Source organism: Coregonus lavaretus (assembly GCF_964263955.1).
Source record: "Coregonus lavaretus genome assembly, chromosome: 8".
In the NCBI taxonomy this organism is placed as follows: domain Eukaryota; kingdom Metazoa; phylum Chordata; class Actinopteri; order Salmoniformes; family Salmonidae; genus Coregonus; species Coregonus lavaretus.
The window spans coordinates 34,173,460-34,192,322 of record NC_139995.1 but is presented as its reverse complement, the minus strand read 5'-3'; the positions used below and the strand labels follow the sequence as shown (position 1 = coordinate 34,192,322).

Here is an 18,863-nt window from a genome sequence, read left to right as displayed (position 1 = left end):
TATACAGTGCCTATAGAAAGTCTACACCCCTTTTACGTTTGTTCCCATTTTGTTACATAACAAAGTGGGATTGTAGTTTTTTTGTCATTGATAGTCAAAAAATTACAAATTGATATACATATTTTTACAAATTAATAAAAATTAAAGAACTAAAATATAGTTGTTGCATAAGTAGTCACCCTCTTTGTTTAAGCAAGCCTTATTTCGTTCAGAAGTAAAATTTGGCTTAACAAATCACATAAGTTATATGGACTCACTCTGTGTGAAATAATAGTGGTTGACATGATTTTTGAATGACTACCCCTTCCTCTCTCCCACATACATACAACATCTGTAAGGTCCCTCAGTCAATAATTGAATTTCAAGCACAGATTAAACTACAAAGACCAGGGAGCTTTTCAAAAGCCTCATAAAGAAGGGCAGTGATTGGTAACAATACCAAATCAAATATTGAATATATCTTTAAGCATGGTCAAATTACTAATTATTATGTGGATTATTTATTAAACCATCCAGACACATCAAAGATGCTTTGAACTGCAGGACAGGAAGGAAACCATGAGAACATTGGTGACTTTAAAACAGCTACAGAGTTCAATGGTGGTGATGCGAAAAAACTGAGGATTGATCAACAACATTGTATTTTACATTTGACATTTTAGTCATTTAGCAGACGCTCTTATCCAGAGCGACATATACAGTGGGGAAAAAAAGTATTTAGTCAGCCACCAATTGTGCAAGTTCTCCCACTTAAAAAGATGAGAGAGGCCTGTAATTTTCATCATAGGTACACGTCAACTATGACAGACAAAATGAGAAAAAAAAATCCAGAAAATCACATTGTAGGATTTTTAATGAATTTATTTGCAAATTATGGTGGAAAATAAGTATTTGGTCAATAACAAAAGTTTCTCAATACTTTGTTATATACCCTTTGTTGGCAATGACACAGGTCAAACGTTTTCTGTAAGTCTTCACAAGGTTTTCACACACTGTTGCTGGTATTTTGGCCCATTCCTCCATGCAGATCTCCTCTAGAGCAGTGATGTTTTGGGGCTGTCGCTGGGAAACACGGACTTTCAACTCCCTCCAAAGATTTTCTATGGGGTTGAGATCTGGAGACTGGCTAGACCACTCCAGGACCTTGAAATGCTTCTTACGAAGCCACTCCTTCGTTGCCCGGGCGGTGTGTTTGGGATCATTGTCTTGCTGAAAGACCCAGCCACGTTTCATCTTCAATGCCCTTGCTGATGGAAGGAGGTTTTCACTCAAAATCTCACGATACATGGCCCCATTCATTCTTTCCTTTACACGGATCAGTCGTCCTGGTCCCTTTGCAGAAAAACAGCCCCAAAGCATGATGTTTCCACCCCCATGCTTCACAGTAGGTATGGTGTTCTTTGGCTGCAACTCAGCATTCTTTGTCCTCCAAACACGACGAGTTGAGTTTTTACCAAAAAGTTCTATTTTGGTTTCATCTGACCATATGACATTCTCCCAATCCTCTTCTGGATCATCCAAATGCACTCTAGCAAACTTCAGACGGGCCTGGACATGTACTGGCTTAAGCAGGGGGACACGTCTGGCACTGCAGGATTTGAGTCCCTGGCGGCGTAGTGTGTTACTGATGGTAGGCTTTGTTACTTTGGTCCCAGCTCTCTGCAGGTCATTCACTAGGTCCCCCCGTGTGGTTCTGGGATTTTTGCTCACCGTTCTTGTGATCATTTTGACCCCACGGGGTGAGATCTTGCGTGGAGCCCCAGATCGAGGGAGATTATCAGTGGTCTTGTATGTCTTCCATTTCCTAATAATTGCTCCCACAGTTGATTTCTTCAAACCAAGCTGCTTACCTATTGCAGATTCAGTCTTCCCAGCCTGTTGCAGGTCTACAATTTTGTTTCTGGTGTCCTTTGACAGCTCTTTGGTCTTGGCCATAGTGGAGTTTGGAGTGTGACTGTTTGAGGATGTGGACAGGTGTCTTTTATACTGATAACAAGTTCAAACAGGTGCCATTAATACAGGTAACGAGTGGAGGACAGAGGAGCCTCTTAAAGAAGAAGTTACAGGTCTGTGAGAGCCAGAAATCTTGCTTGTTTGTAGGTGACCAAATACTTATTTTCCACCATAATTTGCAAATAAATTCATTAAAAATCCTACAATGTGATTTTCTGGATTTTTTTTTCTCAATTTGTCTGTCATAGTTGATGTGTACCTATGATGAAAATTACAGGCCTCTCTCATCATTTTAAGTGGGAGAACTTGCACAATTGGTGGCTGACTAAATACTTTTTCCCCCCACTGTAACTGTTAGTGAGTTAGTGAGTGCATACATTTTCATACTGGCCCCCCATGGGAAACGAACCCACAACCCTGGCGTTGCAAGCGCCATGCTCTACCAACTGAGCTACAGGGGACTCCACAATAATGTCCTAAATGACAGAGTGAAAAGAAGAATACAAATATAGAGAATACAAATATTCCAAAACATGCATATGTATGTAACAAGGCACTAAAATAAAACTGCAACAACAAAAAAAGAGTAACTGCCTCCTTATTTGCAAGCATGGGTATGCTTGACATGGGCAAAGACTGGGGATGAAAAGAAACGGGATGGAGCTAAGCACAGGCCAAATCTTAGAGGAAAACCTGCATCAGTCTGCTTTATACCAGACACTGGGAGAGGAATTCACCTTTCAGCAGGACAATAACCTACAACACAAAGCCAAATCTACACAGGAATTGCTTACCAAGAAGACAGTGAATGTTCCTGAGTAGCCGAGTTACAGTTATATCTGCTTGAAAATCTATGACAAGACTAGAAAATGATTGTCTAGCCATGATCCCAAACACCTTGACAGAGCTTGAAGAATTTTGAAAAGAATAATGAGAAAATATTGCACAATACAGGTGTGCAAAGCTCTTATGAGACTTACCCAAGAAGACACACAGCTGTCATCGCTGCCAAAAGGTGATTCTAACATGTACTGATTGACTCAGTGGGGTGAATACTTTTTATAATCAAGCTATATTAGTGTTTTATTTAGTATTCATCTGTTTTTTAAATAAAATAAAATATTCTGTGTAGATTGTTGACAAAAAATTACAATTAAATCCATTTTAATCCCACTTTGTAACACAATAAAATGTGAAGAAATCAAAGGGGTGTGTAGACTTTCTATAGGCACTGTAGAGAACACAATCGAGGATATAGACGTTTGTGTGAGTGTGTCTCACCTTAAGCTCAGCCCTCAGTAGAATCTGACTGTCAGGTGAGGCTCCATCCAAACTCAGCCACTGATCCAGGACCAGATCTGGTTGTGACAGCAGCTCTTTGACTGGTACCACCAGAGAACCCATTGCCTGATCCCAAGCACTGGAGAGCTAGAAATAGATAAATCAAGTGTGAATTAGAAAATAAAAGATTAAAGGGTAGAATGGGAGATTTGTGTGGATGAATTGCATTTACTGTGCAAGATGTTTACAGTGAGTGACATTATGTTTCAATTAAACATTATCAATGTTTAGTGACTCCATCCTGAAGCAGACTGAACTCTCACCTTCACTATGAGAATCTCCTCTCTGGGGTCACGAACCAGAAAGTAGAAGGCCTCTAACCACTGGGGGGAGTTGATGTGATCACACACCTTCAGAGAGACAGAGGAGTTGACTTTCACGGCAAATCCTGTTACAAGTCTTGCATTTCAGCTCTAAGGGTACTGTATCTCACCTTGGTTCTGTAGGTTGTCTCCCCTAGAACAAGCTCAGCTCCAGCCTTTGGCTCCTTCCCACTCTTCTTCAACTACAATCACACAGAGACCACACAATACAACAGTCAAAACCAAAAACTGATTGTGAGCAACTAGACAAAATAAACCATCAACATCTGTACATAACCCATATCACAGCTGCAAAACTAGACAACAACGCAAAGCCAGAGTTCAAACGTTCAAAGTGGCACAGTGTCTGAGGTGAAGAGGTGAAAGGTGACTCACAGGCAGTGAGTGGGCTCTGTCCATGTAGATGAAGAGCAGAGCAGCAGAGGGAACAGCCTTGTTCTGGTAGGACTGGAGAGACTGCAGCTGCAGCACCTGGAGCATGGGATCACATTGGAATTACATCAGAACAGGCCATCAAAAGGTTACAAAAATGAGAGTGAGAGATAGGTGGGATGGGGTCCTTAAATAAGGGGAGGTAAGGATATTGGAAAATAACACTGGAAAACTACAGAGAGGGGAGATGAGGTGTAAAATGAATTTACATTGTAGAGACCAGTGGAGAAGTAGAACTGACCTGATCCAGTCTGTCTGGTTGTGATACTGTTGGTACCCACTCCAGTACCAGGTGAAGACGACCTGACTTCACATCATTCAGAGTGTACCACTGGAACAGAAACACACATCAGACCGTGTGTACAAAACCTAAAAGTATTACACACATTGAGTGTTTCGATGTAAGAGAGAACGGCAGACATTAATAATAATAATTCATTTAATTTGTAAAGCGCTTTTCTCACACCCAAGGCTCTGAAGAAAATAATACAAAATACAAATTATAATTATAAAAACAATCCAAACACACAACATTGTACACAGACAACAATCAAAGCTATATACAGGAGTTGTCAGATCCGGTGGACGGGAGAACAGAATTCACATAGGTCCTTGAAAGCTTTTCTGAACAGCACGGTCTCTAGCTGTACACGAGCAGAGAGAGACATGTAAACCTTACCTGGTCTGTATACTGGGAGTGTATGATGTCTCTCATACTGATGTTACACCTGTACACAGGAGGGAAAAATACAGTCAGAAATCAAACAACACTTTGACAGGGAACAAAATGGCAAACAAAATGTACAGGACCCAACCTGGATGCAAACCAAATGGCATCCTATTCTCTACATAGTGCACATTTGGAACTCAGAAGCAGTTCCTCTCACCTGCCCAGGAAGTCATCCTTGTCCATGTCTTTATCATACAGCTCTACCTGGACCTCCTGACCTGACTGTGGGGTCATCACCGTCTGGGGACAAACATCACAATGACGGTAACACTTAGAGAGGAAACTATAAGTAAACCTATAGAGCAGGAGTCATGACAGTCGTTGACAGACAAAATGTCATAAATACTTCAAATGAATATTCTTAAGTGTAGAAAGTTCACATTTCTACTCCTATTCATCAGAAAGCAATAGATTGCATGAAACATAATTCCACAAAGAACAGTTTCCAGACTTTCCACAGACAAAGCCCACAGTTAGATAAAGAGAGACTACAGCGGAAAACAGGTGAGAAACTGCAGGCATAAAAAGGTTGACTAAAGTCAGAATTCAAAGTTGGGTAGACTTATGGCCAGAGCTGGGGTCAATTCTAAAGTTGATATACATGTTGCTTAGGAGTTACTTGAAACAAATGTCTGTTTTGTTTAGAGAACAGCCAAGGTAAGTAAAAAAACATATTCAGAAAATAAAAGTTAAGCAACTTTCAAAGGAAATATTTAAATGTGACAAATCATTGATTTTCAACCCATGATTTCTGAAGGTAAATTAGGTCATGGGAAATTATGTGGCTTTTGTTCAACTCTAAGGGGGAAAATGTTCACTTTTATGCAACTGCTCACCGGACTGAGGACACTCAAGAGGGATGATGCCATTGTCATAAGGGATGACATCACAATGCGAATGACATCAAGGAAAGCTATTCAGATGTGTAGTCAGTTGTGTGAAGAAGGGTGTTGGTAAGTACCTGGGCCCAGTTGCATAAAACATCTTAAGTGTTTCCCTTAATGATTTCCCTTAAGGAACAATTTTCCCTTACCTAAGGGAATTGTTTAAGGGCGTTGCATAGAGTCCCTCAAACATTTTCCTTAGGTAAGGGCATATTTAAGGGGTTTTACGGTAGTTTGAAGGCATGTATGGCAGAAAGAGTCTCTGGTTACAATGGAGACTACCTGATTCACTGACCGAGTCTCATTAAAGAGATAGCATAAAAAAAATAAAAAATAAAAAAGAGATAGCATTTATTTTGGGAGATTACAAACTAGAACTTCTACATTCAATACAGGATAAACAAATTGATTCAGAAGATAATAAAACACGTTTCTTTTAGTTACTATTTTCTCAACTTGTTTCTATTACTTTCTAGCACGTCAAGCTAATTTACAAGCTAACATGTGCTGCTGCCATGTTGTGTTGTCATGTGTTGCTGCCATGGTATGCTGTTGTCTTAGGTCTCTCTTTATGTAGTGTTGTGGTGTCTCTCTTGTCTTGATGTGTGTTTTGTCCTATATTTTTATTTTTAATCCCAACCCCCGTCCCCGTATGAGGCCTTTTGCCTTTTGGTAGGCTGTCATTGTAAATAAGAATTTGTTCTGAACTGACTGCCTAGTTAAATAAAATAAATAAATAAACAGAGTAGGTAGTTAGCTAGCCAGCTAGCTTTGTAGCCATGGATTATGCACCTTCTATTGTTTAGCTAAGTTGCTACCTAGCTAACTGGTAGATATTTTCCTTTGAAACCAGGACAGAGGAAAGCAACATTCACCTCCACAAATGCTGTTTACATTGATATCCATACTGAATTAAGCACTTAAGGGACCTCATGGGCACCCTTAACTTTTTCACTTAATTTAAGGGGAACATTTGCCTTAAAATGTTTTTTGCACCTGACTTGAAGTTAAGGAAACTTTAAGGGAAAAGATATGGGGAAAACTGACTTAAAATGTTTTATGCAACCGGGCCTTGTATCTGAATTCATTAATTAAGCTAGTAATTACACTAACCTACTACGTTAGTTCTCCTAACCTGCTATGTAAACAAACCATCTGTGGCGACAAATCATCAGTATCACCACAACTTGTCAAGGTTCAGGTTAGGGGATGGGGATGGGGATGGGGCTTAAATCAATGACTGCTCACTGATTGGTGTGTTCTATACCAGAAAAGGTATGCTGTCGAGCGATCTTGACCTGTGGGTCGAGGTCAGACTGGACTTATGGATGAACCAATGAGAGCAGAGAATGTCAGTGCCAATACGAGGTGCAACAACCCTCTCCGCCAACACATGGAAAGCGAGATAAACAGGTTGAGAGATGAGCTCCGCCTCATCGAGGAGGAGAAAGTAGCCGACGCCGAACGAGCACAGGAGGCTATGGAAACTCTCAAAGAGAGGTGCAAGAAGAAGGGGGAGAAAAAAGAGTAAGAGAACGAGATCGCAAAAAAAAGAGAACTGGAGAAACTTCACAGGATGGCAAGAAAGATTGAGGTTGCTTTAAGGCAGAGGATAGAGGAAGAGTGTGAGGACAGACTGAATGAGGCCCTGCTTGAAATTGAGAGCAAGAAGAACACTGAGATGGAAGACTTCAAGAATCGATGCAAGGAAGAGGTTAAGCTGAGGGCCTATGAGAAACAACAGAGAACCAAACTGAAGAAAAAGCCTGAATGGAGAGACATGTCCAGTTTGAGAAAATAAGAGAGCATGTAAGACAGCTATTATAATTCAGTATTGGTGCTACGAGTACTAGTAATGGTAGCAGTAGTAGCTGTTTAACAGTGGAAAATAGTACTGTAGTTGTTGTTCTCATCATGATCATTGTTGTTGCCTGAAAACGTACATTATATTATTTTATACTTTTAGTATAATTTCAAGTAAATGGTGTTGTTATTATTGTTGAGATATATTGCCAGAGAGTGTGGGTATTAATGCATTAATGCAGTGAGGGAAAAAGGTATTTGATCCCCTGCTGATTTTGTATGTTTGCCCACTGACAAAGACATGATCAGTCTATAATTTTAATGGTAGGTTTATTTGAACAGTGAGAGACAGAATAACAACAAAAAAATCCAGAAAAACGCATGTCAAAAATGTTATAAATTGATTTGCATTTTAATGAAGGAAATACGTATTTGACCCCTCTGCAAAACATGACTTAGTAGTTGGTGGCAAAACCCTTGTTGGCAATCACAGAGGTCAGACGTTTCTTGTAGTTGGCCACCAGGTTTGCACACATCTCAGGAGGGATTTTGTCCCACTCCTCTTTGCAGATCTTCTCCAAGTCATTAAGGTTTCGAGCCTGACGTTTGGCAACTCAAACATTTAGCTCCCTCCACAGATTTTCTATGGGATTAAGGTCTGGAGACTGGCTAGGCCACTCCAGGACCTTAATGTGCTTCTTCTTGAGCCACTCCTTTGTTACCTTGGCCGTGTGTTTTGGGTCATTGTCATGCTGGAATACCCATCCACGACCCAATTTCAATGCCCTGGCTGGGAAGGAGGTTCTCACCCAAGATTTGACGGTACATGGCCCCGTCCATCGTCCCTTTGATGCGGTGAAGTTGTTCTGTCCCCTTAGCAGAAAAACACCCCCAAAGCATAATGTTTCCACCTCCATGTTTGACGGTGGGGATGGTGTTCTTGGGGTCATAGGCAGCATTCCTCCTCCTCCAAACACAGCGAGTTGAGTTGATGCCAAAGAGCTCCATTTTGGTCTCATCTGACCACAACACTTTCACCCAGTTCTCCTCTGAATCATTCAGATGTTCATTGGCAAACTTCAGACGGGCCTGTATATGTGCTTTCTTGAGCAGGGGGACCTTGCGGGCGCTGCAGGATTTCAGTCCTTCACGGCGTAGTGTGTTACCAATTGTTTTCTTGGTGACTATGGTCCCAGCTGCCTTGAGATCATTGACAAGATCCTCCCGTGTAGTTCTGGACTGATTCCACACCGTTCTCATGATCATTGCAACTCCACGAGGTGAGATCTTGCATGGAGCCCCAGGCCGAGGGAGATTGACAGTTCTTTTGTGTTTCTTCCATTTGTGAATAATCGCACCAACTGTTGTCACCTTCTCACCAAGCTGCTTGGCGATGGTCTTGTAGCCCATTCCAGCCTTGTGTAGGTCTACAATATTGTCCCTGACATCCTTGGAGAGCTCTTTGGTCTTGGCCATGGTGGAGAGTTTGGAATCTGATTGATTGATTGCTTCTGTGGACAGGTGTCTTTTATACAGGTAACAAACTGAGATTAGGAGCACTCCCTTTAAGAGTGTGCTCCTAATCTCAGCTCGTTACCTGTATAAAAGACACCTGGGAGCCAGAAATCTTTCTGATTGAGAGGGGGTCAAATACTTATTTCCCTCATTAAAATGCAAATCAATTTATAACATTTTTGACATGTGTTTTTCTGGATTTTGTTGTTGTTATTCTGTTCAAATAAACCTACCATTAAAATTATAGACTGATCATTTTTTGTCAGTGGGCAAATGTACAAAATCAGCAGAGAATCAAATACTTGTTTCCCTCACTGTATGGGTTGTGTATAGGTTTTGTATCATAGTTGAATTTTTAAGTGAAGGGTGTATATATTTGTATTTAAAGGATAAGGACAAAGAGAGAGAGATACAAAAATAGGCAGCAAGGGTTGGATAGACAGAGACAGATTGACAGGCAGAGAGAAGAAGAGTTTGCGAAACAGCAAAAGATTGAAAAACAAAGAGAGATAGAGAGATTAAAGGAGGTAAGGCAGAGGGAAATTGAAAGAGAAGAAGAAAAGGTCAGACAGAGAGAGGCGAGACAGAGAGCTAGAGAAGGACAGGGAGGGAAAGAAACATCCCAAAATGACCAAGAAAGAAAAGTTGAAGAAGAGAAGGATGGAGGAGATTAAGAGGGAACAGGAGGAAGAGCGGGAGAGAGAGGAGGAGAGACAAAGGGAGGAGAGACAGAAGATGATGAAGACACAGATGGCCAAGCAGACCCGAATTCTGGAAGAGCAGAGACACTGCGAGATGGAGAGAGAGTGGAAGGAGGACCGGCTGAGAAAGCTGGATGCGGTCACAAACGAGGAACAGACAGAAGTGGTCCGGCAAGAGAAGCAGGAGAGGAATGATGAGCTGGACGAGTTCAGAGAGATGATCAACCAGGATAAGGCCAGGGAGGTAAAATACCTGGACATGGTGCAGAGTGAAAAAGACCAGGCCCCAAAAAAGGTAGGAGCCTGCTGTGGCTGTGCCGGTACCCTGGCTCATTATTTGCAAGCCAAGGCCCATGGCCAACCTAGAACCTGATTCCTGGCTTCACGACGAGTGCCCTAGCCCAGACCCTATCATCGAACAAGCCCCGGAGCTTGTAATCACTCCTGAGTGGGAGATTCTAGACATAAAAATCGATGACACCGAGCGTGTGGATGCGGAGGTGACCTAGAAAAGTAGAATCATCCTTTACATAGATATCCAGGTGGCTACGCAGAGGCTCCTTGAGGAGGAAGAGGCAGTCAAACGTAAGGCCCTGGAAGAGGCACTCAATGCCCAGCACAGGATGCACTTCGATCAGCTGAAGAGCAACCCAAAGAAGTCCCTCATGGCAGAAGAGGAAAAAGAGGGGCCAGAGGGAACAGATTGTTCTTCCCTCAGTGATGAAGAGAGCGAGTCAAGTTCCAAAGAGGAGGGAAGCCAGTCTCCAAAGAAGGACAAAAGCAAGTGCAGATGACTGCTCGGCTGGATTAATGGGATAGTTAAAGTGGCAATATGTAACTTTTTGGGCGACCCGACTAAATTCACATAGAAATATATCTATCATTCTCGTTGAAAGCAAGTCTAAGAAATGGTAGATCTGTTCTATGTGCGCTATTTCTAGGCTTCCCGTTCTTAAGTTTTGTTTTTGCATCTTGCATCTGAAACAATAATATTTTTGGTTATGGAAAATATTTTTCACAGTGGCTTAGATGGTACAATGATTCTCTACACTATACTATCTTATTTTGTCATATACACTGAAATTATGCAAACTATTAAGAGTTTTAGCAACAAGGAAATGGAGCGATATCCGCATAGTGCAACTTTAAGGAGCAAACTCAGCAGAAAATTTAGCACACCTACTACAACTAGGTGCACAAAAGAGACAAGGAGGTCTACAAATGGTGTTTGGGAAACTATGTTGGTGTCACCCGCGCAGAGAGGGAAGAAAAGAAGAGGACCAAACTCCTGAAGACCGAAGCAAATCGACAGAAAGTCGAGGGTCAATGGCTTGAGTGGGAGAAATCCAAAGCCAAAAAGAAACAGATCCAAAAATTGCAGGAGAGGACCAAAGGCTATTGACGATGGAAAAACATCAAGGGAAATGTTAAAGCTGCAATATGTAACTTTTTGGGGACCCGACCAAATTCACATAGAAATGTGAGTTATAGATCTGTCATTCTCATTGAAAGAAAGTCTAAGAAGTGGTAGATCTGTTCTATGTGCGCTATTTCTATGCTTCCCGTTCTTAAGTTTTGTTTTTGCGTCTTTTACTTTCGGTTTTGTACACCAGCTTCAAACAGCTGAATAAAAAATAAAAAATATATTATTTACCTTTATTTCAAGTCATATTGAGACAAAAGTATATTTAACAAATGAGCCCTGCACAATACAAAAACAAGCACATAAAACAGGCATGTGTAGAAAAAACATAAATATAGACAATTTACACATTAAACACACATTAAGAATACAAAACACAGTCAATTAAAACAAACACATTCTTCATTATAAAAATTCCTCTGTCAGCTGTCTGATTTGCCCTAGGGAATTCAAAACATCCAATCGAAACGTCTTTTTGCGATTATTCCAAACATAGGGTGCAAGGAAATTAAAGGCCGATTTACCTAACTCTGTAGACACCAAAGGAGTCTCCAAAGTTAACCAACTCCGTGAACGAGTTTGATAACTTGTAATTTAAAATCTTAACAGTGATGTTAGGTAAGTCTGAAGCTTATGGAGCAGGGCTTTGTAAACAAAACTAGCGTAATGATGTGATCTACGTGACTTTATAGAGGTCCAGCCAACCTTTTGGTAAAGAATGCAGTGATGAGTAATAATACTGTCTCCTGTGATAAAACGAAGGGCGCTATGATAAACGGCATCCAGGGGTTTAAGAGTAGTGGCAGCTGCACATTGATAAATAGTATCACCATAATCAAGAACAGATAGAAAGAATGACTGCACAATCTGCTTCCTGCTGACGTAAGAGAGGCAAGATCTGTTTCTATAAAATAAAATAAAAACACTTTAAATCTTAGCTTCTTAACAAGCTCAAAATACAATATTTTTGGTTATGGAAAATATATTTCACAGCGGTTTAGATGGTACAATGATTCTTTATACTATACTTGCTTGTTTTGTCACATAAACTGAAATTAGGCAAACTGTTCGAATTTTTTCACGCAGGAAATGGCAGAGCGACTTCTACATAGTGCATCTTTGAATTTAAGATCGGGTTTTGGGTCAAAATTGTCACTTGTGGACTCTACTAATGGAGTTAAGTGAATGCATCAACTGTAATCAGGCTAGTTGTTGTACCTCAGCTATGTGAAAGTACACTGTATCCATTCTAATTTACCCTTAACACTTCTCCCCATTTGTTGTTCTATTTTTCAGCTCTGGTGTTTTAGAAGACTGATGGAATCATTACAGCCCTCCCCCCAAATCCTTGCAACCAAATATATCTTATCTGCTTTCTATTTCTTCTTCTTACTCATCATCGTATTCTTTATCTGTTGCTATTCAGTACTATCAGCATTATTAATTACAAATAAATTGCAATATTGTCACTTTGGCTTTATTCGATATTCTGTTAGACAGGATTGATGGTTGACATGCCAAATATTGATACTGTATACCACCATACCTCATACATCTCGTTCCAGGTAGGGTTGAGGTTCTCCTTGATCACATGGCTCTTAAACCTGACTCCTCCGATGTTGATCTTGACGTAGGGGTCACTCTTGCCCTTCTTCAGGCCCCCCATCAGGTTGTCTTTGGCGATTAGATTCTGGGCCTCCAGAAGGTGGATTCTCAGCACCCTCTAAAAACAAACAATAGTAACAAGACTGCACAAAATACAGCAGTGTAGCATGAAATACTTGATTCACACAGTACTGTATATAGTATGAAATATCTTATTCACACAGTAAATGGTACTGCTTGGTTATGAAAAGCTAACTGACATTTACTCCTGAGGTACTGACCTGTTGCACCCTCTACAACCACTGTGATTATTATTTGACCCTGCTGGTCATCTACGAACATTTGCACATCTTGAAGAACAATCTGGCCTTAATGGCCATGTACTGTTATAATCTCCACCTGGCAAAGCCAGAAAAGGACTGGCCACCCCTCAGAGCCTGGTTCCTCTCTAGGTTTCTTCCTAGGCTCCTGCCTTTCTAGGGAGTTTTTCCTAGCCACTGTGCTTTTACATCTGCAATGCTTACTTTTCTGTATAAGCACTTTGTGACGTGCTGATCTGATTTGATACTAAATACCAAAAAAAAAGTAATAATGGCCTACACTGGCACACTGCATCTCACCTCAGAGCCAAAGGTGGGCTCAGGGTTGGTGTGTCTGGGGAGTATTTCAGGAAGACTGGGTTCCTCAGTGACCTCCTCAGGTACCTTCTCAGCTACCATCTCAGTAGCTGTTACCCTCTTAGCCTCCTCTGGCTCTGGTACTGGTGCTGGGATATAGGGAGAGCTGGGGGCTGGAGCACTGGGAGTGTCCACTGAACTAGACCTGAGCAGACATGGTGGAAGAACAGAGAAATTGGTTAAATGTGTGTGTGTGTGTGTGTGTGTGTGTGTGTGTGTGTGTGTGTGTGTGTGTGTGTGTGTGTGTGTGTGTGTGTGTGTGTGTGTATTAGTACACCCTCATTTGTTCTACCTCTGCTGCACTGTCTCTCTCTCCAGTCTCTGTTCAGCAGTGGAGGTGGCTCGAGCTCTGGGTTGATCTGCCCTCTCCACATCAATCTCACACTTCTTGGGACACAGCACCTGTAGTAGAACAACACATTTAATAACAACACCACCATATAACCTTATTACAAAACATCATGCATTGAATCAATACACGTCTAAAGTGACTCCTTCAGAGTAAGATAGTGTTTCTAGAGTACTGTAAGTGCAAGAATGTGTCTCACCTTGAGTTCAGCCCTCAGTAGAATCTGACTGTAGGGTGAGGCTCCATCTAGACTCAGCCACTGATCCAGGACCAGATCTGGTTGTTACAGCAGCTCTCTGACTGGTACCACCAGAGAACCCATCGCCTGATCCCAAGCACTGGACAGCTAGAGAAAGATAAATAAAGAGTGAATTAGAAAGGAAAAGAGAAAAGGGTAGAATGGGAGATTTGTGTGGATGAATTACATTTACCAGTGACTGTGCAAGATGTTTACAGTGAGTGACATTATGTTTCGATTAAACATTATCCATGTTTAGCGACTCCATCCTGAAGCAGACTGAACTCTCACCTTCACTATGAGAATCTCCTCTCTGGGGTCACGAACCAGGAAGTAGAAAGCCTCTTCCCACTGGGGGGAGTTGGTACGTTCACACACCTTCAGAGAGACAGAGAAGTTGACTTTCACGGCAGATCCTGTTACAAGTCTTGCATTTCAGCTCTAAGGGTACTATATTTCACCTTGGTTCTGTAGGTTGTCTCCCCCAGAACAAGCTCAGCTCCAGCCTTTGGCTCCTTCCCACTCTTCTTCAACTAGAAACACACAGAGACCACACAATACAACAGTCAAAACCAAACACTGACTGTGAGCAATTCAAAAAAAATCAAACATATCAACATTTATGTATAATACATCAACACAGCTGCCAAAACTAGACATCAACCTGAAGCCAGAGTTCAAAAGTTCAAAATAGCTCAGTGCCAGAGCTGAACTGGTGAGTGGTGAAAGGTGACTCACAGGCAGTGAGTGGGCTCTGTCCATGTAGATGAAGAGCAGAGCAGCAGAGGGAACAGCCTTGTTCTGGTAGGACTGGAGAGACTGCAGCTGCAGCACCTGGAACATGGGGAGAAATTAGTTCAATCACATTGCAATAACATCGAAACAGGTGGTAAAAAGGTTAGAAACTAGTAATAGAATGAGAGAGAGATGGGGAGAAGTGGTACTGAGATAGGGAGAGGTGAGGATAGGGCAAAAGTAACACTGGAAATCTATGGAGAGGGGCGGGGAGGTGTGAAAAATATATAAATTGTCGACACAGAGAGGAGAGAAGTAGAACTGACCTGATCCAATCTGTCTGGTTGTGATACTGTTGGTACCCACTCCAGTACCAGGTGAAGACGACCTGACTTCACATCATTCAGAGTGTACCACTGCAAGAGACAAGAAAACACCCATCAGACAGTGTACTAAAACTAATACACACATTATACAGATGAGTGTACCGACTACCGATGTAAATGATTTAGTACAAGAGCAGAGAGAGACATGTAAACCTTACCTGGTCTGTATACTGGGAGTGTATGATGTCTCTCATACTGATGTTACACCTGTACACAAGAGGGAAAAATACAGTCAGAAAACACACAACATTTTGACAAAGAACAACATGGCTAACAAAAAGTACAGGACCCAACTTATTTGCGTCCCAAATGGAATACTATTCTCTACATAGTGCACTAATTAGTGTCAAAAGTAGTACACTATATACGGCATAGGGTGCCATTTGGAACGCAAAAGCAGTTCCTCTCACCTGCCCAGGAAGTCATCCTTGTCCATGTCTTTATCATACAGCTCTACCTGGACCTCCTGACCTGACTGTGGGGTCATCACCGTCTGGGGACAAACATCACAATGACGGTAACACTTAGAGAGGAAACTATAAGTAAACCTATAGAGCAGGACTCATGACAGTCGTTGACAGACAAAATGTCATAAATACTTCAAATGAATATTCACATTTCTACTCCTATTCATCAGAAAGCAATAGATTGCATGAAACATAATTCCACAAAGAACAGTTTCCAGACTTTCCACAGACAAAGCCCACAGTTAGATAAAGAGAGACTACAGCGAATGCAGAGAGTTAAAGTTGAAAACAGGTGAGAAATGGCAGACATAACAAGGTTGAGTAACATCAGAATACAATGTTGCGTAGACTTATGGCCAGAGCTGGGGTTAATTCTAAAGTTGGTACACTAGGTTGCTTGGGAGTTACCTGAAACAAATGCCCTAGCCCCTATCACAGAGCAAGCCCTGGAGCTTGTGATCACTCCTGAGTGGGAGATTCTAGATATCAAAATGGATTACAATGAGCGTGTGGATGCGGAGGTGACCTAGAAAAGTAGAATCATCCTTTACATAGATATCCAGGTGGCTACGCAGAGGCTCCTTGAGGACGAAGAGGCAGTCAAACGTAAGGCCCTGGAAGAGGCACTCAATGCCCAGCACAGGATGCACTTCGATCAGCTGAAGAGCAACCCAAAGAAGTCCCTCATGGCAGATTGTTCTTCCCTCAGTGATGAAGAGAGCGAGTCAAGTTCCAAAGAGGAGGGAAGCCAGTCTCCAAAGAAGGACAAAAGCAAGTGCAGATGACTGCTCGGCTGGATTAATGGGATAGTTAAAGTGGCATTATGTAACTCTTTGGGCGATCCGACTAAATTCACATAGAAATGTGAGTTATAGATCTATCATTCTCATTGAAAGCAAGTCTAAGAGGCCGTAGATCAGTTCTATGTGCGCTATTTCTATGCTTCCCGTTCTTAAGTTTTGTTTTTGCGTCTTTTACTTTCGGTTTTGTACACCAGCTTCAAACAGCTGAAAGTTATTATTTTATTATTTACCTTTATTTTAACAAGGAAGTCATATTGAGACTTAAGTCTCTTTTACAAATGAGCCCTGCATAATACAAAAACAAGCACATACAACAGGCATGTATCGAAAAAACATAAATATAGACAATTTACACATTAAACACACATTAAGAATACAAAACACAGTCAATTAAAACAAACACATTCTTCATTATAAAAATTCCTCTGTCAGCTGTCTGATTTGCCCTAGGGAATTCAAAACATCCAATCGAAACGTCTTTTTGCGATTATTCCAAACATAGGGTGCAAGGAAATTAAAGGCCGATTTACCTAACTCTGTAGACACCAAAGGAGTCTCCAAAGTTAACCAACTCCGTGAACGAGTTTGATAACTTGTAATTTAAAATCTTAACAGTGATGTTAGGTAAGTCTGAAGCTTATGGAGCAGGGCTTTGTAAACAAAACTAGCGTAATGATGTGATCTACGTGACTTTATAGAGATCCAGCCAACCTTTTGGTAAAGAATGCAGTGATGAGTAATAATACTGTCTCCTGTGATAAAACGAAGGGCGCTATGATAAACGGCATCCAGGGGTTTAAGAGTAGTGGCAGCTGCACATTGATAAATAGTATCACCATAATCAAGAACAGATAGAAAGAATGACTGCACAATCTGCTTCCTGCTGACGTAAGAGAGACAAGATCGGTTTCTATAAAATAAAATAAAAACACTTTAAATCTTAGCTTCTTAACAAGCTCAAAATACAATATTTTTGGTTATGGAAAATATATTTCACAGCGGTTTAGATGGTACAATGATTCTTTATACTATACTTGCTTGTTTTGTCACATAAACTGAAATTAGGCAAACTGTTCGAATTTTTTCACGCAGGAAATGGCAGAGCGACTTCTACATAGTGCATCTTTGAATTTAAGATCGGGTTTTGGGTCAAAATTGTCACTTGTGGACTCTACTAATGGAGTTAAGTGAATGCATCAACTGTAATCAGGCTAGTTGTTGTACCTCAGCTATGTGAAAGTACACTGTATCCATTCTAATTTACCCTTAACACTTCTCCCCATTTGTTGTTCTATTTTTCAGCTCTGGTGTTTTAGAAGACTGATGGAATCATTACAGCCCTCCCCCCAAATCCTTGCAACCAAATATATCTTATCTGCTTTCTATTTCTTCTTCTTACTCATCATCGTATTCTTTATCTGTTGCTATTCAGTACTATCAGCATTATTAATTACAAATAAATTGCAATATTGTCACTTTGGCTTTATTCGATATTCTGTTAGACAGGATTGATGGTTGACATGCCAAATATTGATACTGTATACCACCATACCTCATACATCTCGTTCCAGGTAGGGTTGAGGTTCTCCTTGATCACATGACTCTTAAACCTGACTCCTCCGATGTTGATCTTGACGTAGGGGTCACTCTTGCCCTTCTTCAGGCCCCCCATCAGGTTGTCCATGGCGATTAGATTCTGGGCCTCCAGTAGGTGGATTCTCAGCACCCCCTAAAAAAAACACTAGTAAAAAGACTGCACAAAATACAGCAGTGTAGCATGAAATACCTGACTCACACAGTACTGTATATAGTATGAAATATCTTATTCACACAGTAAATGGTACTGCTCGGTTATGAAAAGCTAACTGACATTTACTCCTGAGGTACTGACCTGTTGCACCCTCTACAACCACTGTGATTATTATTTGACCTTGCTGGTCATCTATGAACGTTTGAACATCTTGAAGAACAATCTGGCCTTAATGGCCATGTACTCGTATAATCTCCACCTGGCACAGCCATAAAACGACTGGCCACCCCTCAGAGCCTGGTTCCTCTCTAGGTTTCATCCTAGGCTCCTGCCTTTCTAGGGAGTTTTTCTTAGCCCACTGTGCTTCTACAACTGTATTGCCTGCTTTTTGGGGGTTTAGGCTGGGTTTCTGTATAAGCACTTTGTGACATCTGCTGATGTAAAAAGGGCTTTATATATACATTTGATTTGATACTATATACCTCAAAAAGAAAAATAATTGTAATAATGGCCTACACTGGCACACTGCATCTCACCTCAGAGCCAAAGGTGGGCTCAGGGTTGGTGTGTCTGGGGAGTATTTCAGGAAGACTGGGTTCCTCAGTGACCTCCTCAGGTACCTTCTCAGCTACCATCTCAGTAGCTGTTACCCTCTTAGCCTCCTCTGGCTCTGGTACTGGTGCTGGGATATAGGGAGAGCTGGGGGCTGGAGCACTGGGAGTGTCCACTGAACTAGACCTGAGCAGAC

At 41.3% G+C, this 18,863-nt stretch overlaps 2 protein-coding genes across 2 annotated transcripts in view; both read right to left on the bottom strand.

Annotated features, from left to right (window-relative positions):
• The window catches only part of LOC311134026 (uncharacterized protein), a 42,434-nt gene extending 28,427 nt beyond the window's left edge, over positions 1-14,007 (bottom strand). The window contains exons 1-11 of the mRNA XM_084167640.1: positions 13,936-14,007; positions 13,680-13,789; positions 13,331-13,532; positions 12,652-12,828; positions 4,937-5,019; positions 4,729-4,777; positions 4,291-4,380; positions 3,993-4,088; positions 3,728-3,799; positions 3,558-3,644; positions 3,235-3,381 (exon numbers count right to left, since the gene is read on the bottom strand). Coding sequence (XP_084023766.1) covers positions 3,235-3,381; positions 3,558-3,644; positions 3,728-3,799; positions 3,993-4,088; positions 4,291-4,380; positions 4,729-4,777; positions 4,937-5,019; positions 12,652-12,828; positions 13,331-13,429 — 900 coding nt within the window. The 5' untranslated portion in view covers positions 13,430-13,532; positions 13,680-13,789; positions 13,936-14,007. The remainder of the gene's footprint in view (positions 1-3,234; positions 3,382-3,557; positions 3,645-3,727; positions 3,800-3,992; positions 4,089-4,290; positions 4,381-4,728; positions 4,778-4,936; positions 5,020-12,651; positions 12,829-13,330; positions 13,533-13,679; positions 13,790-13,935) is intronic.
• Positions 14,008-14,019: 12 nt separating this feature from the next.
• LOC311134025 (uncharacterized protein) overlaps positions 14,020-18,863 on the bottom strand; it is a gene marked incomplete at its 3' end in the record, with an annotated part of 86,781 nt that continues 81,937 nt past the window's right edge. Inside the window, exons 87-95 of the mRNA XM_084167639.1 lie at positions 18,652-18,853; positions 17,918-18,094; positions 15,506-15,588; positions 15,254-15,302; positions 15,036-15,125; positions 14,713-14,808; positions 14,436-14,507; positions 14,266-14,352; positions 14,020-14,082 (exon numbers count right to left, since the gene is read on the bottom strand). Coding sequence (XP_084023765.1) covers positions 14,020-14,082; positions 14,266-14,352; positions 14,436-14,507; positions 14,713-14,808; positions 15,036-15,125; positions 15,254-15,302; positions 15,506-15,588; positions 17,918-18,094; positions 18,652-18,853 — 919 coding nt within the window. The remainder of the gene's footprint in view (positions 14,083-14,265; positions 14,353-14,435; positions 14,508-14,712; positions 14,809-15,035; positions 15,126-15,253; positions 15,303-15,505; positions 15,589-17,917; positions 18,095-18,651; positions 18,854-18,863) is intronic.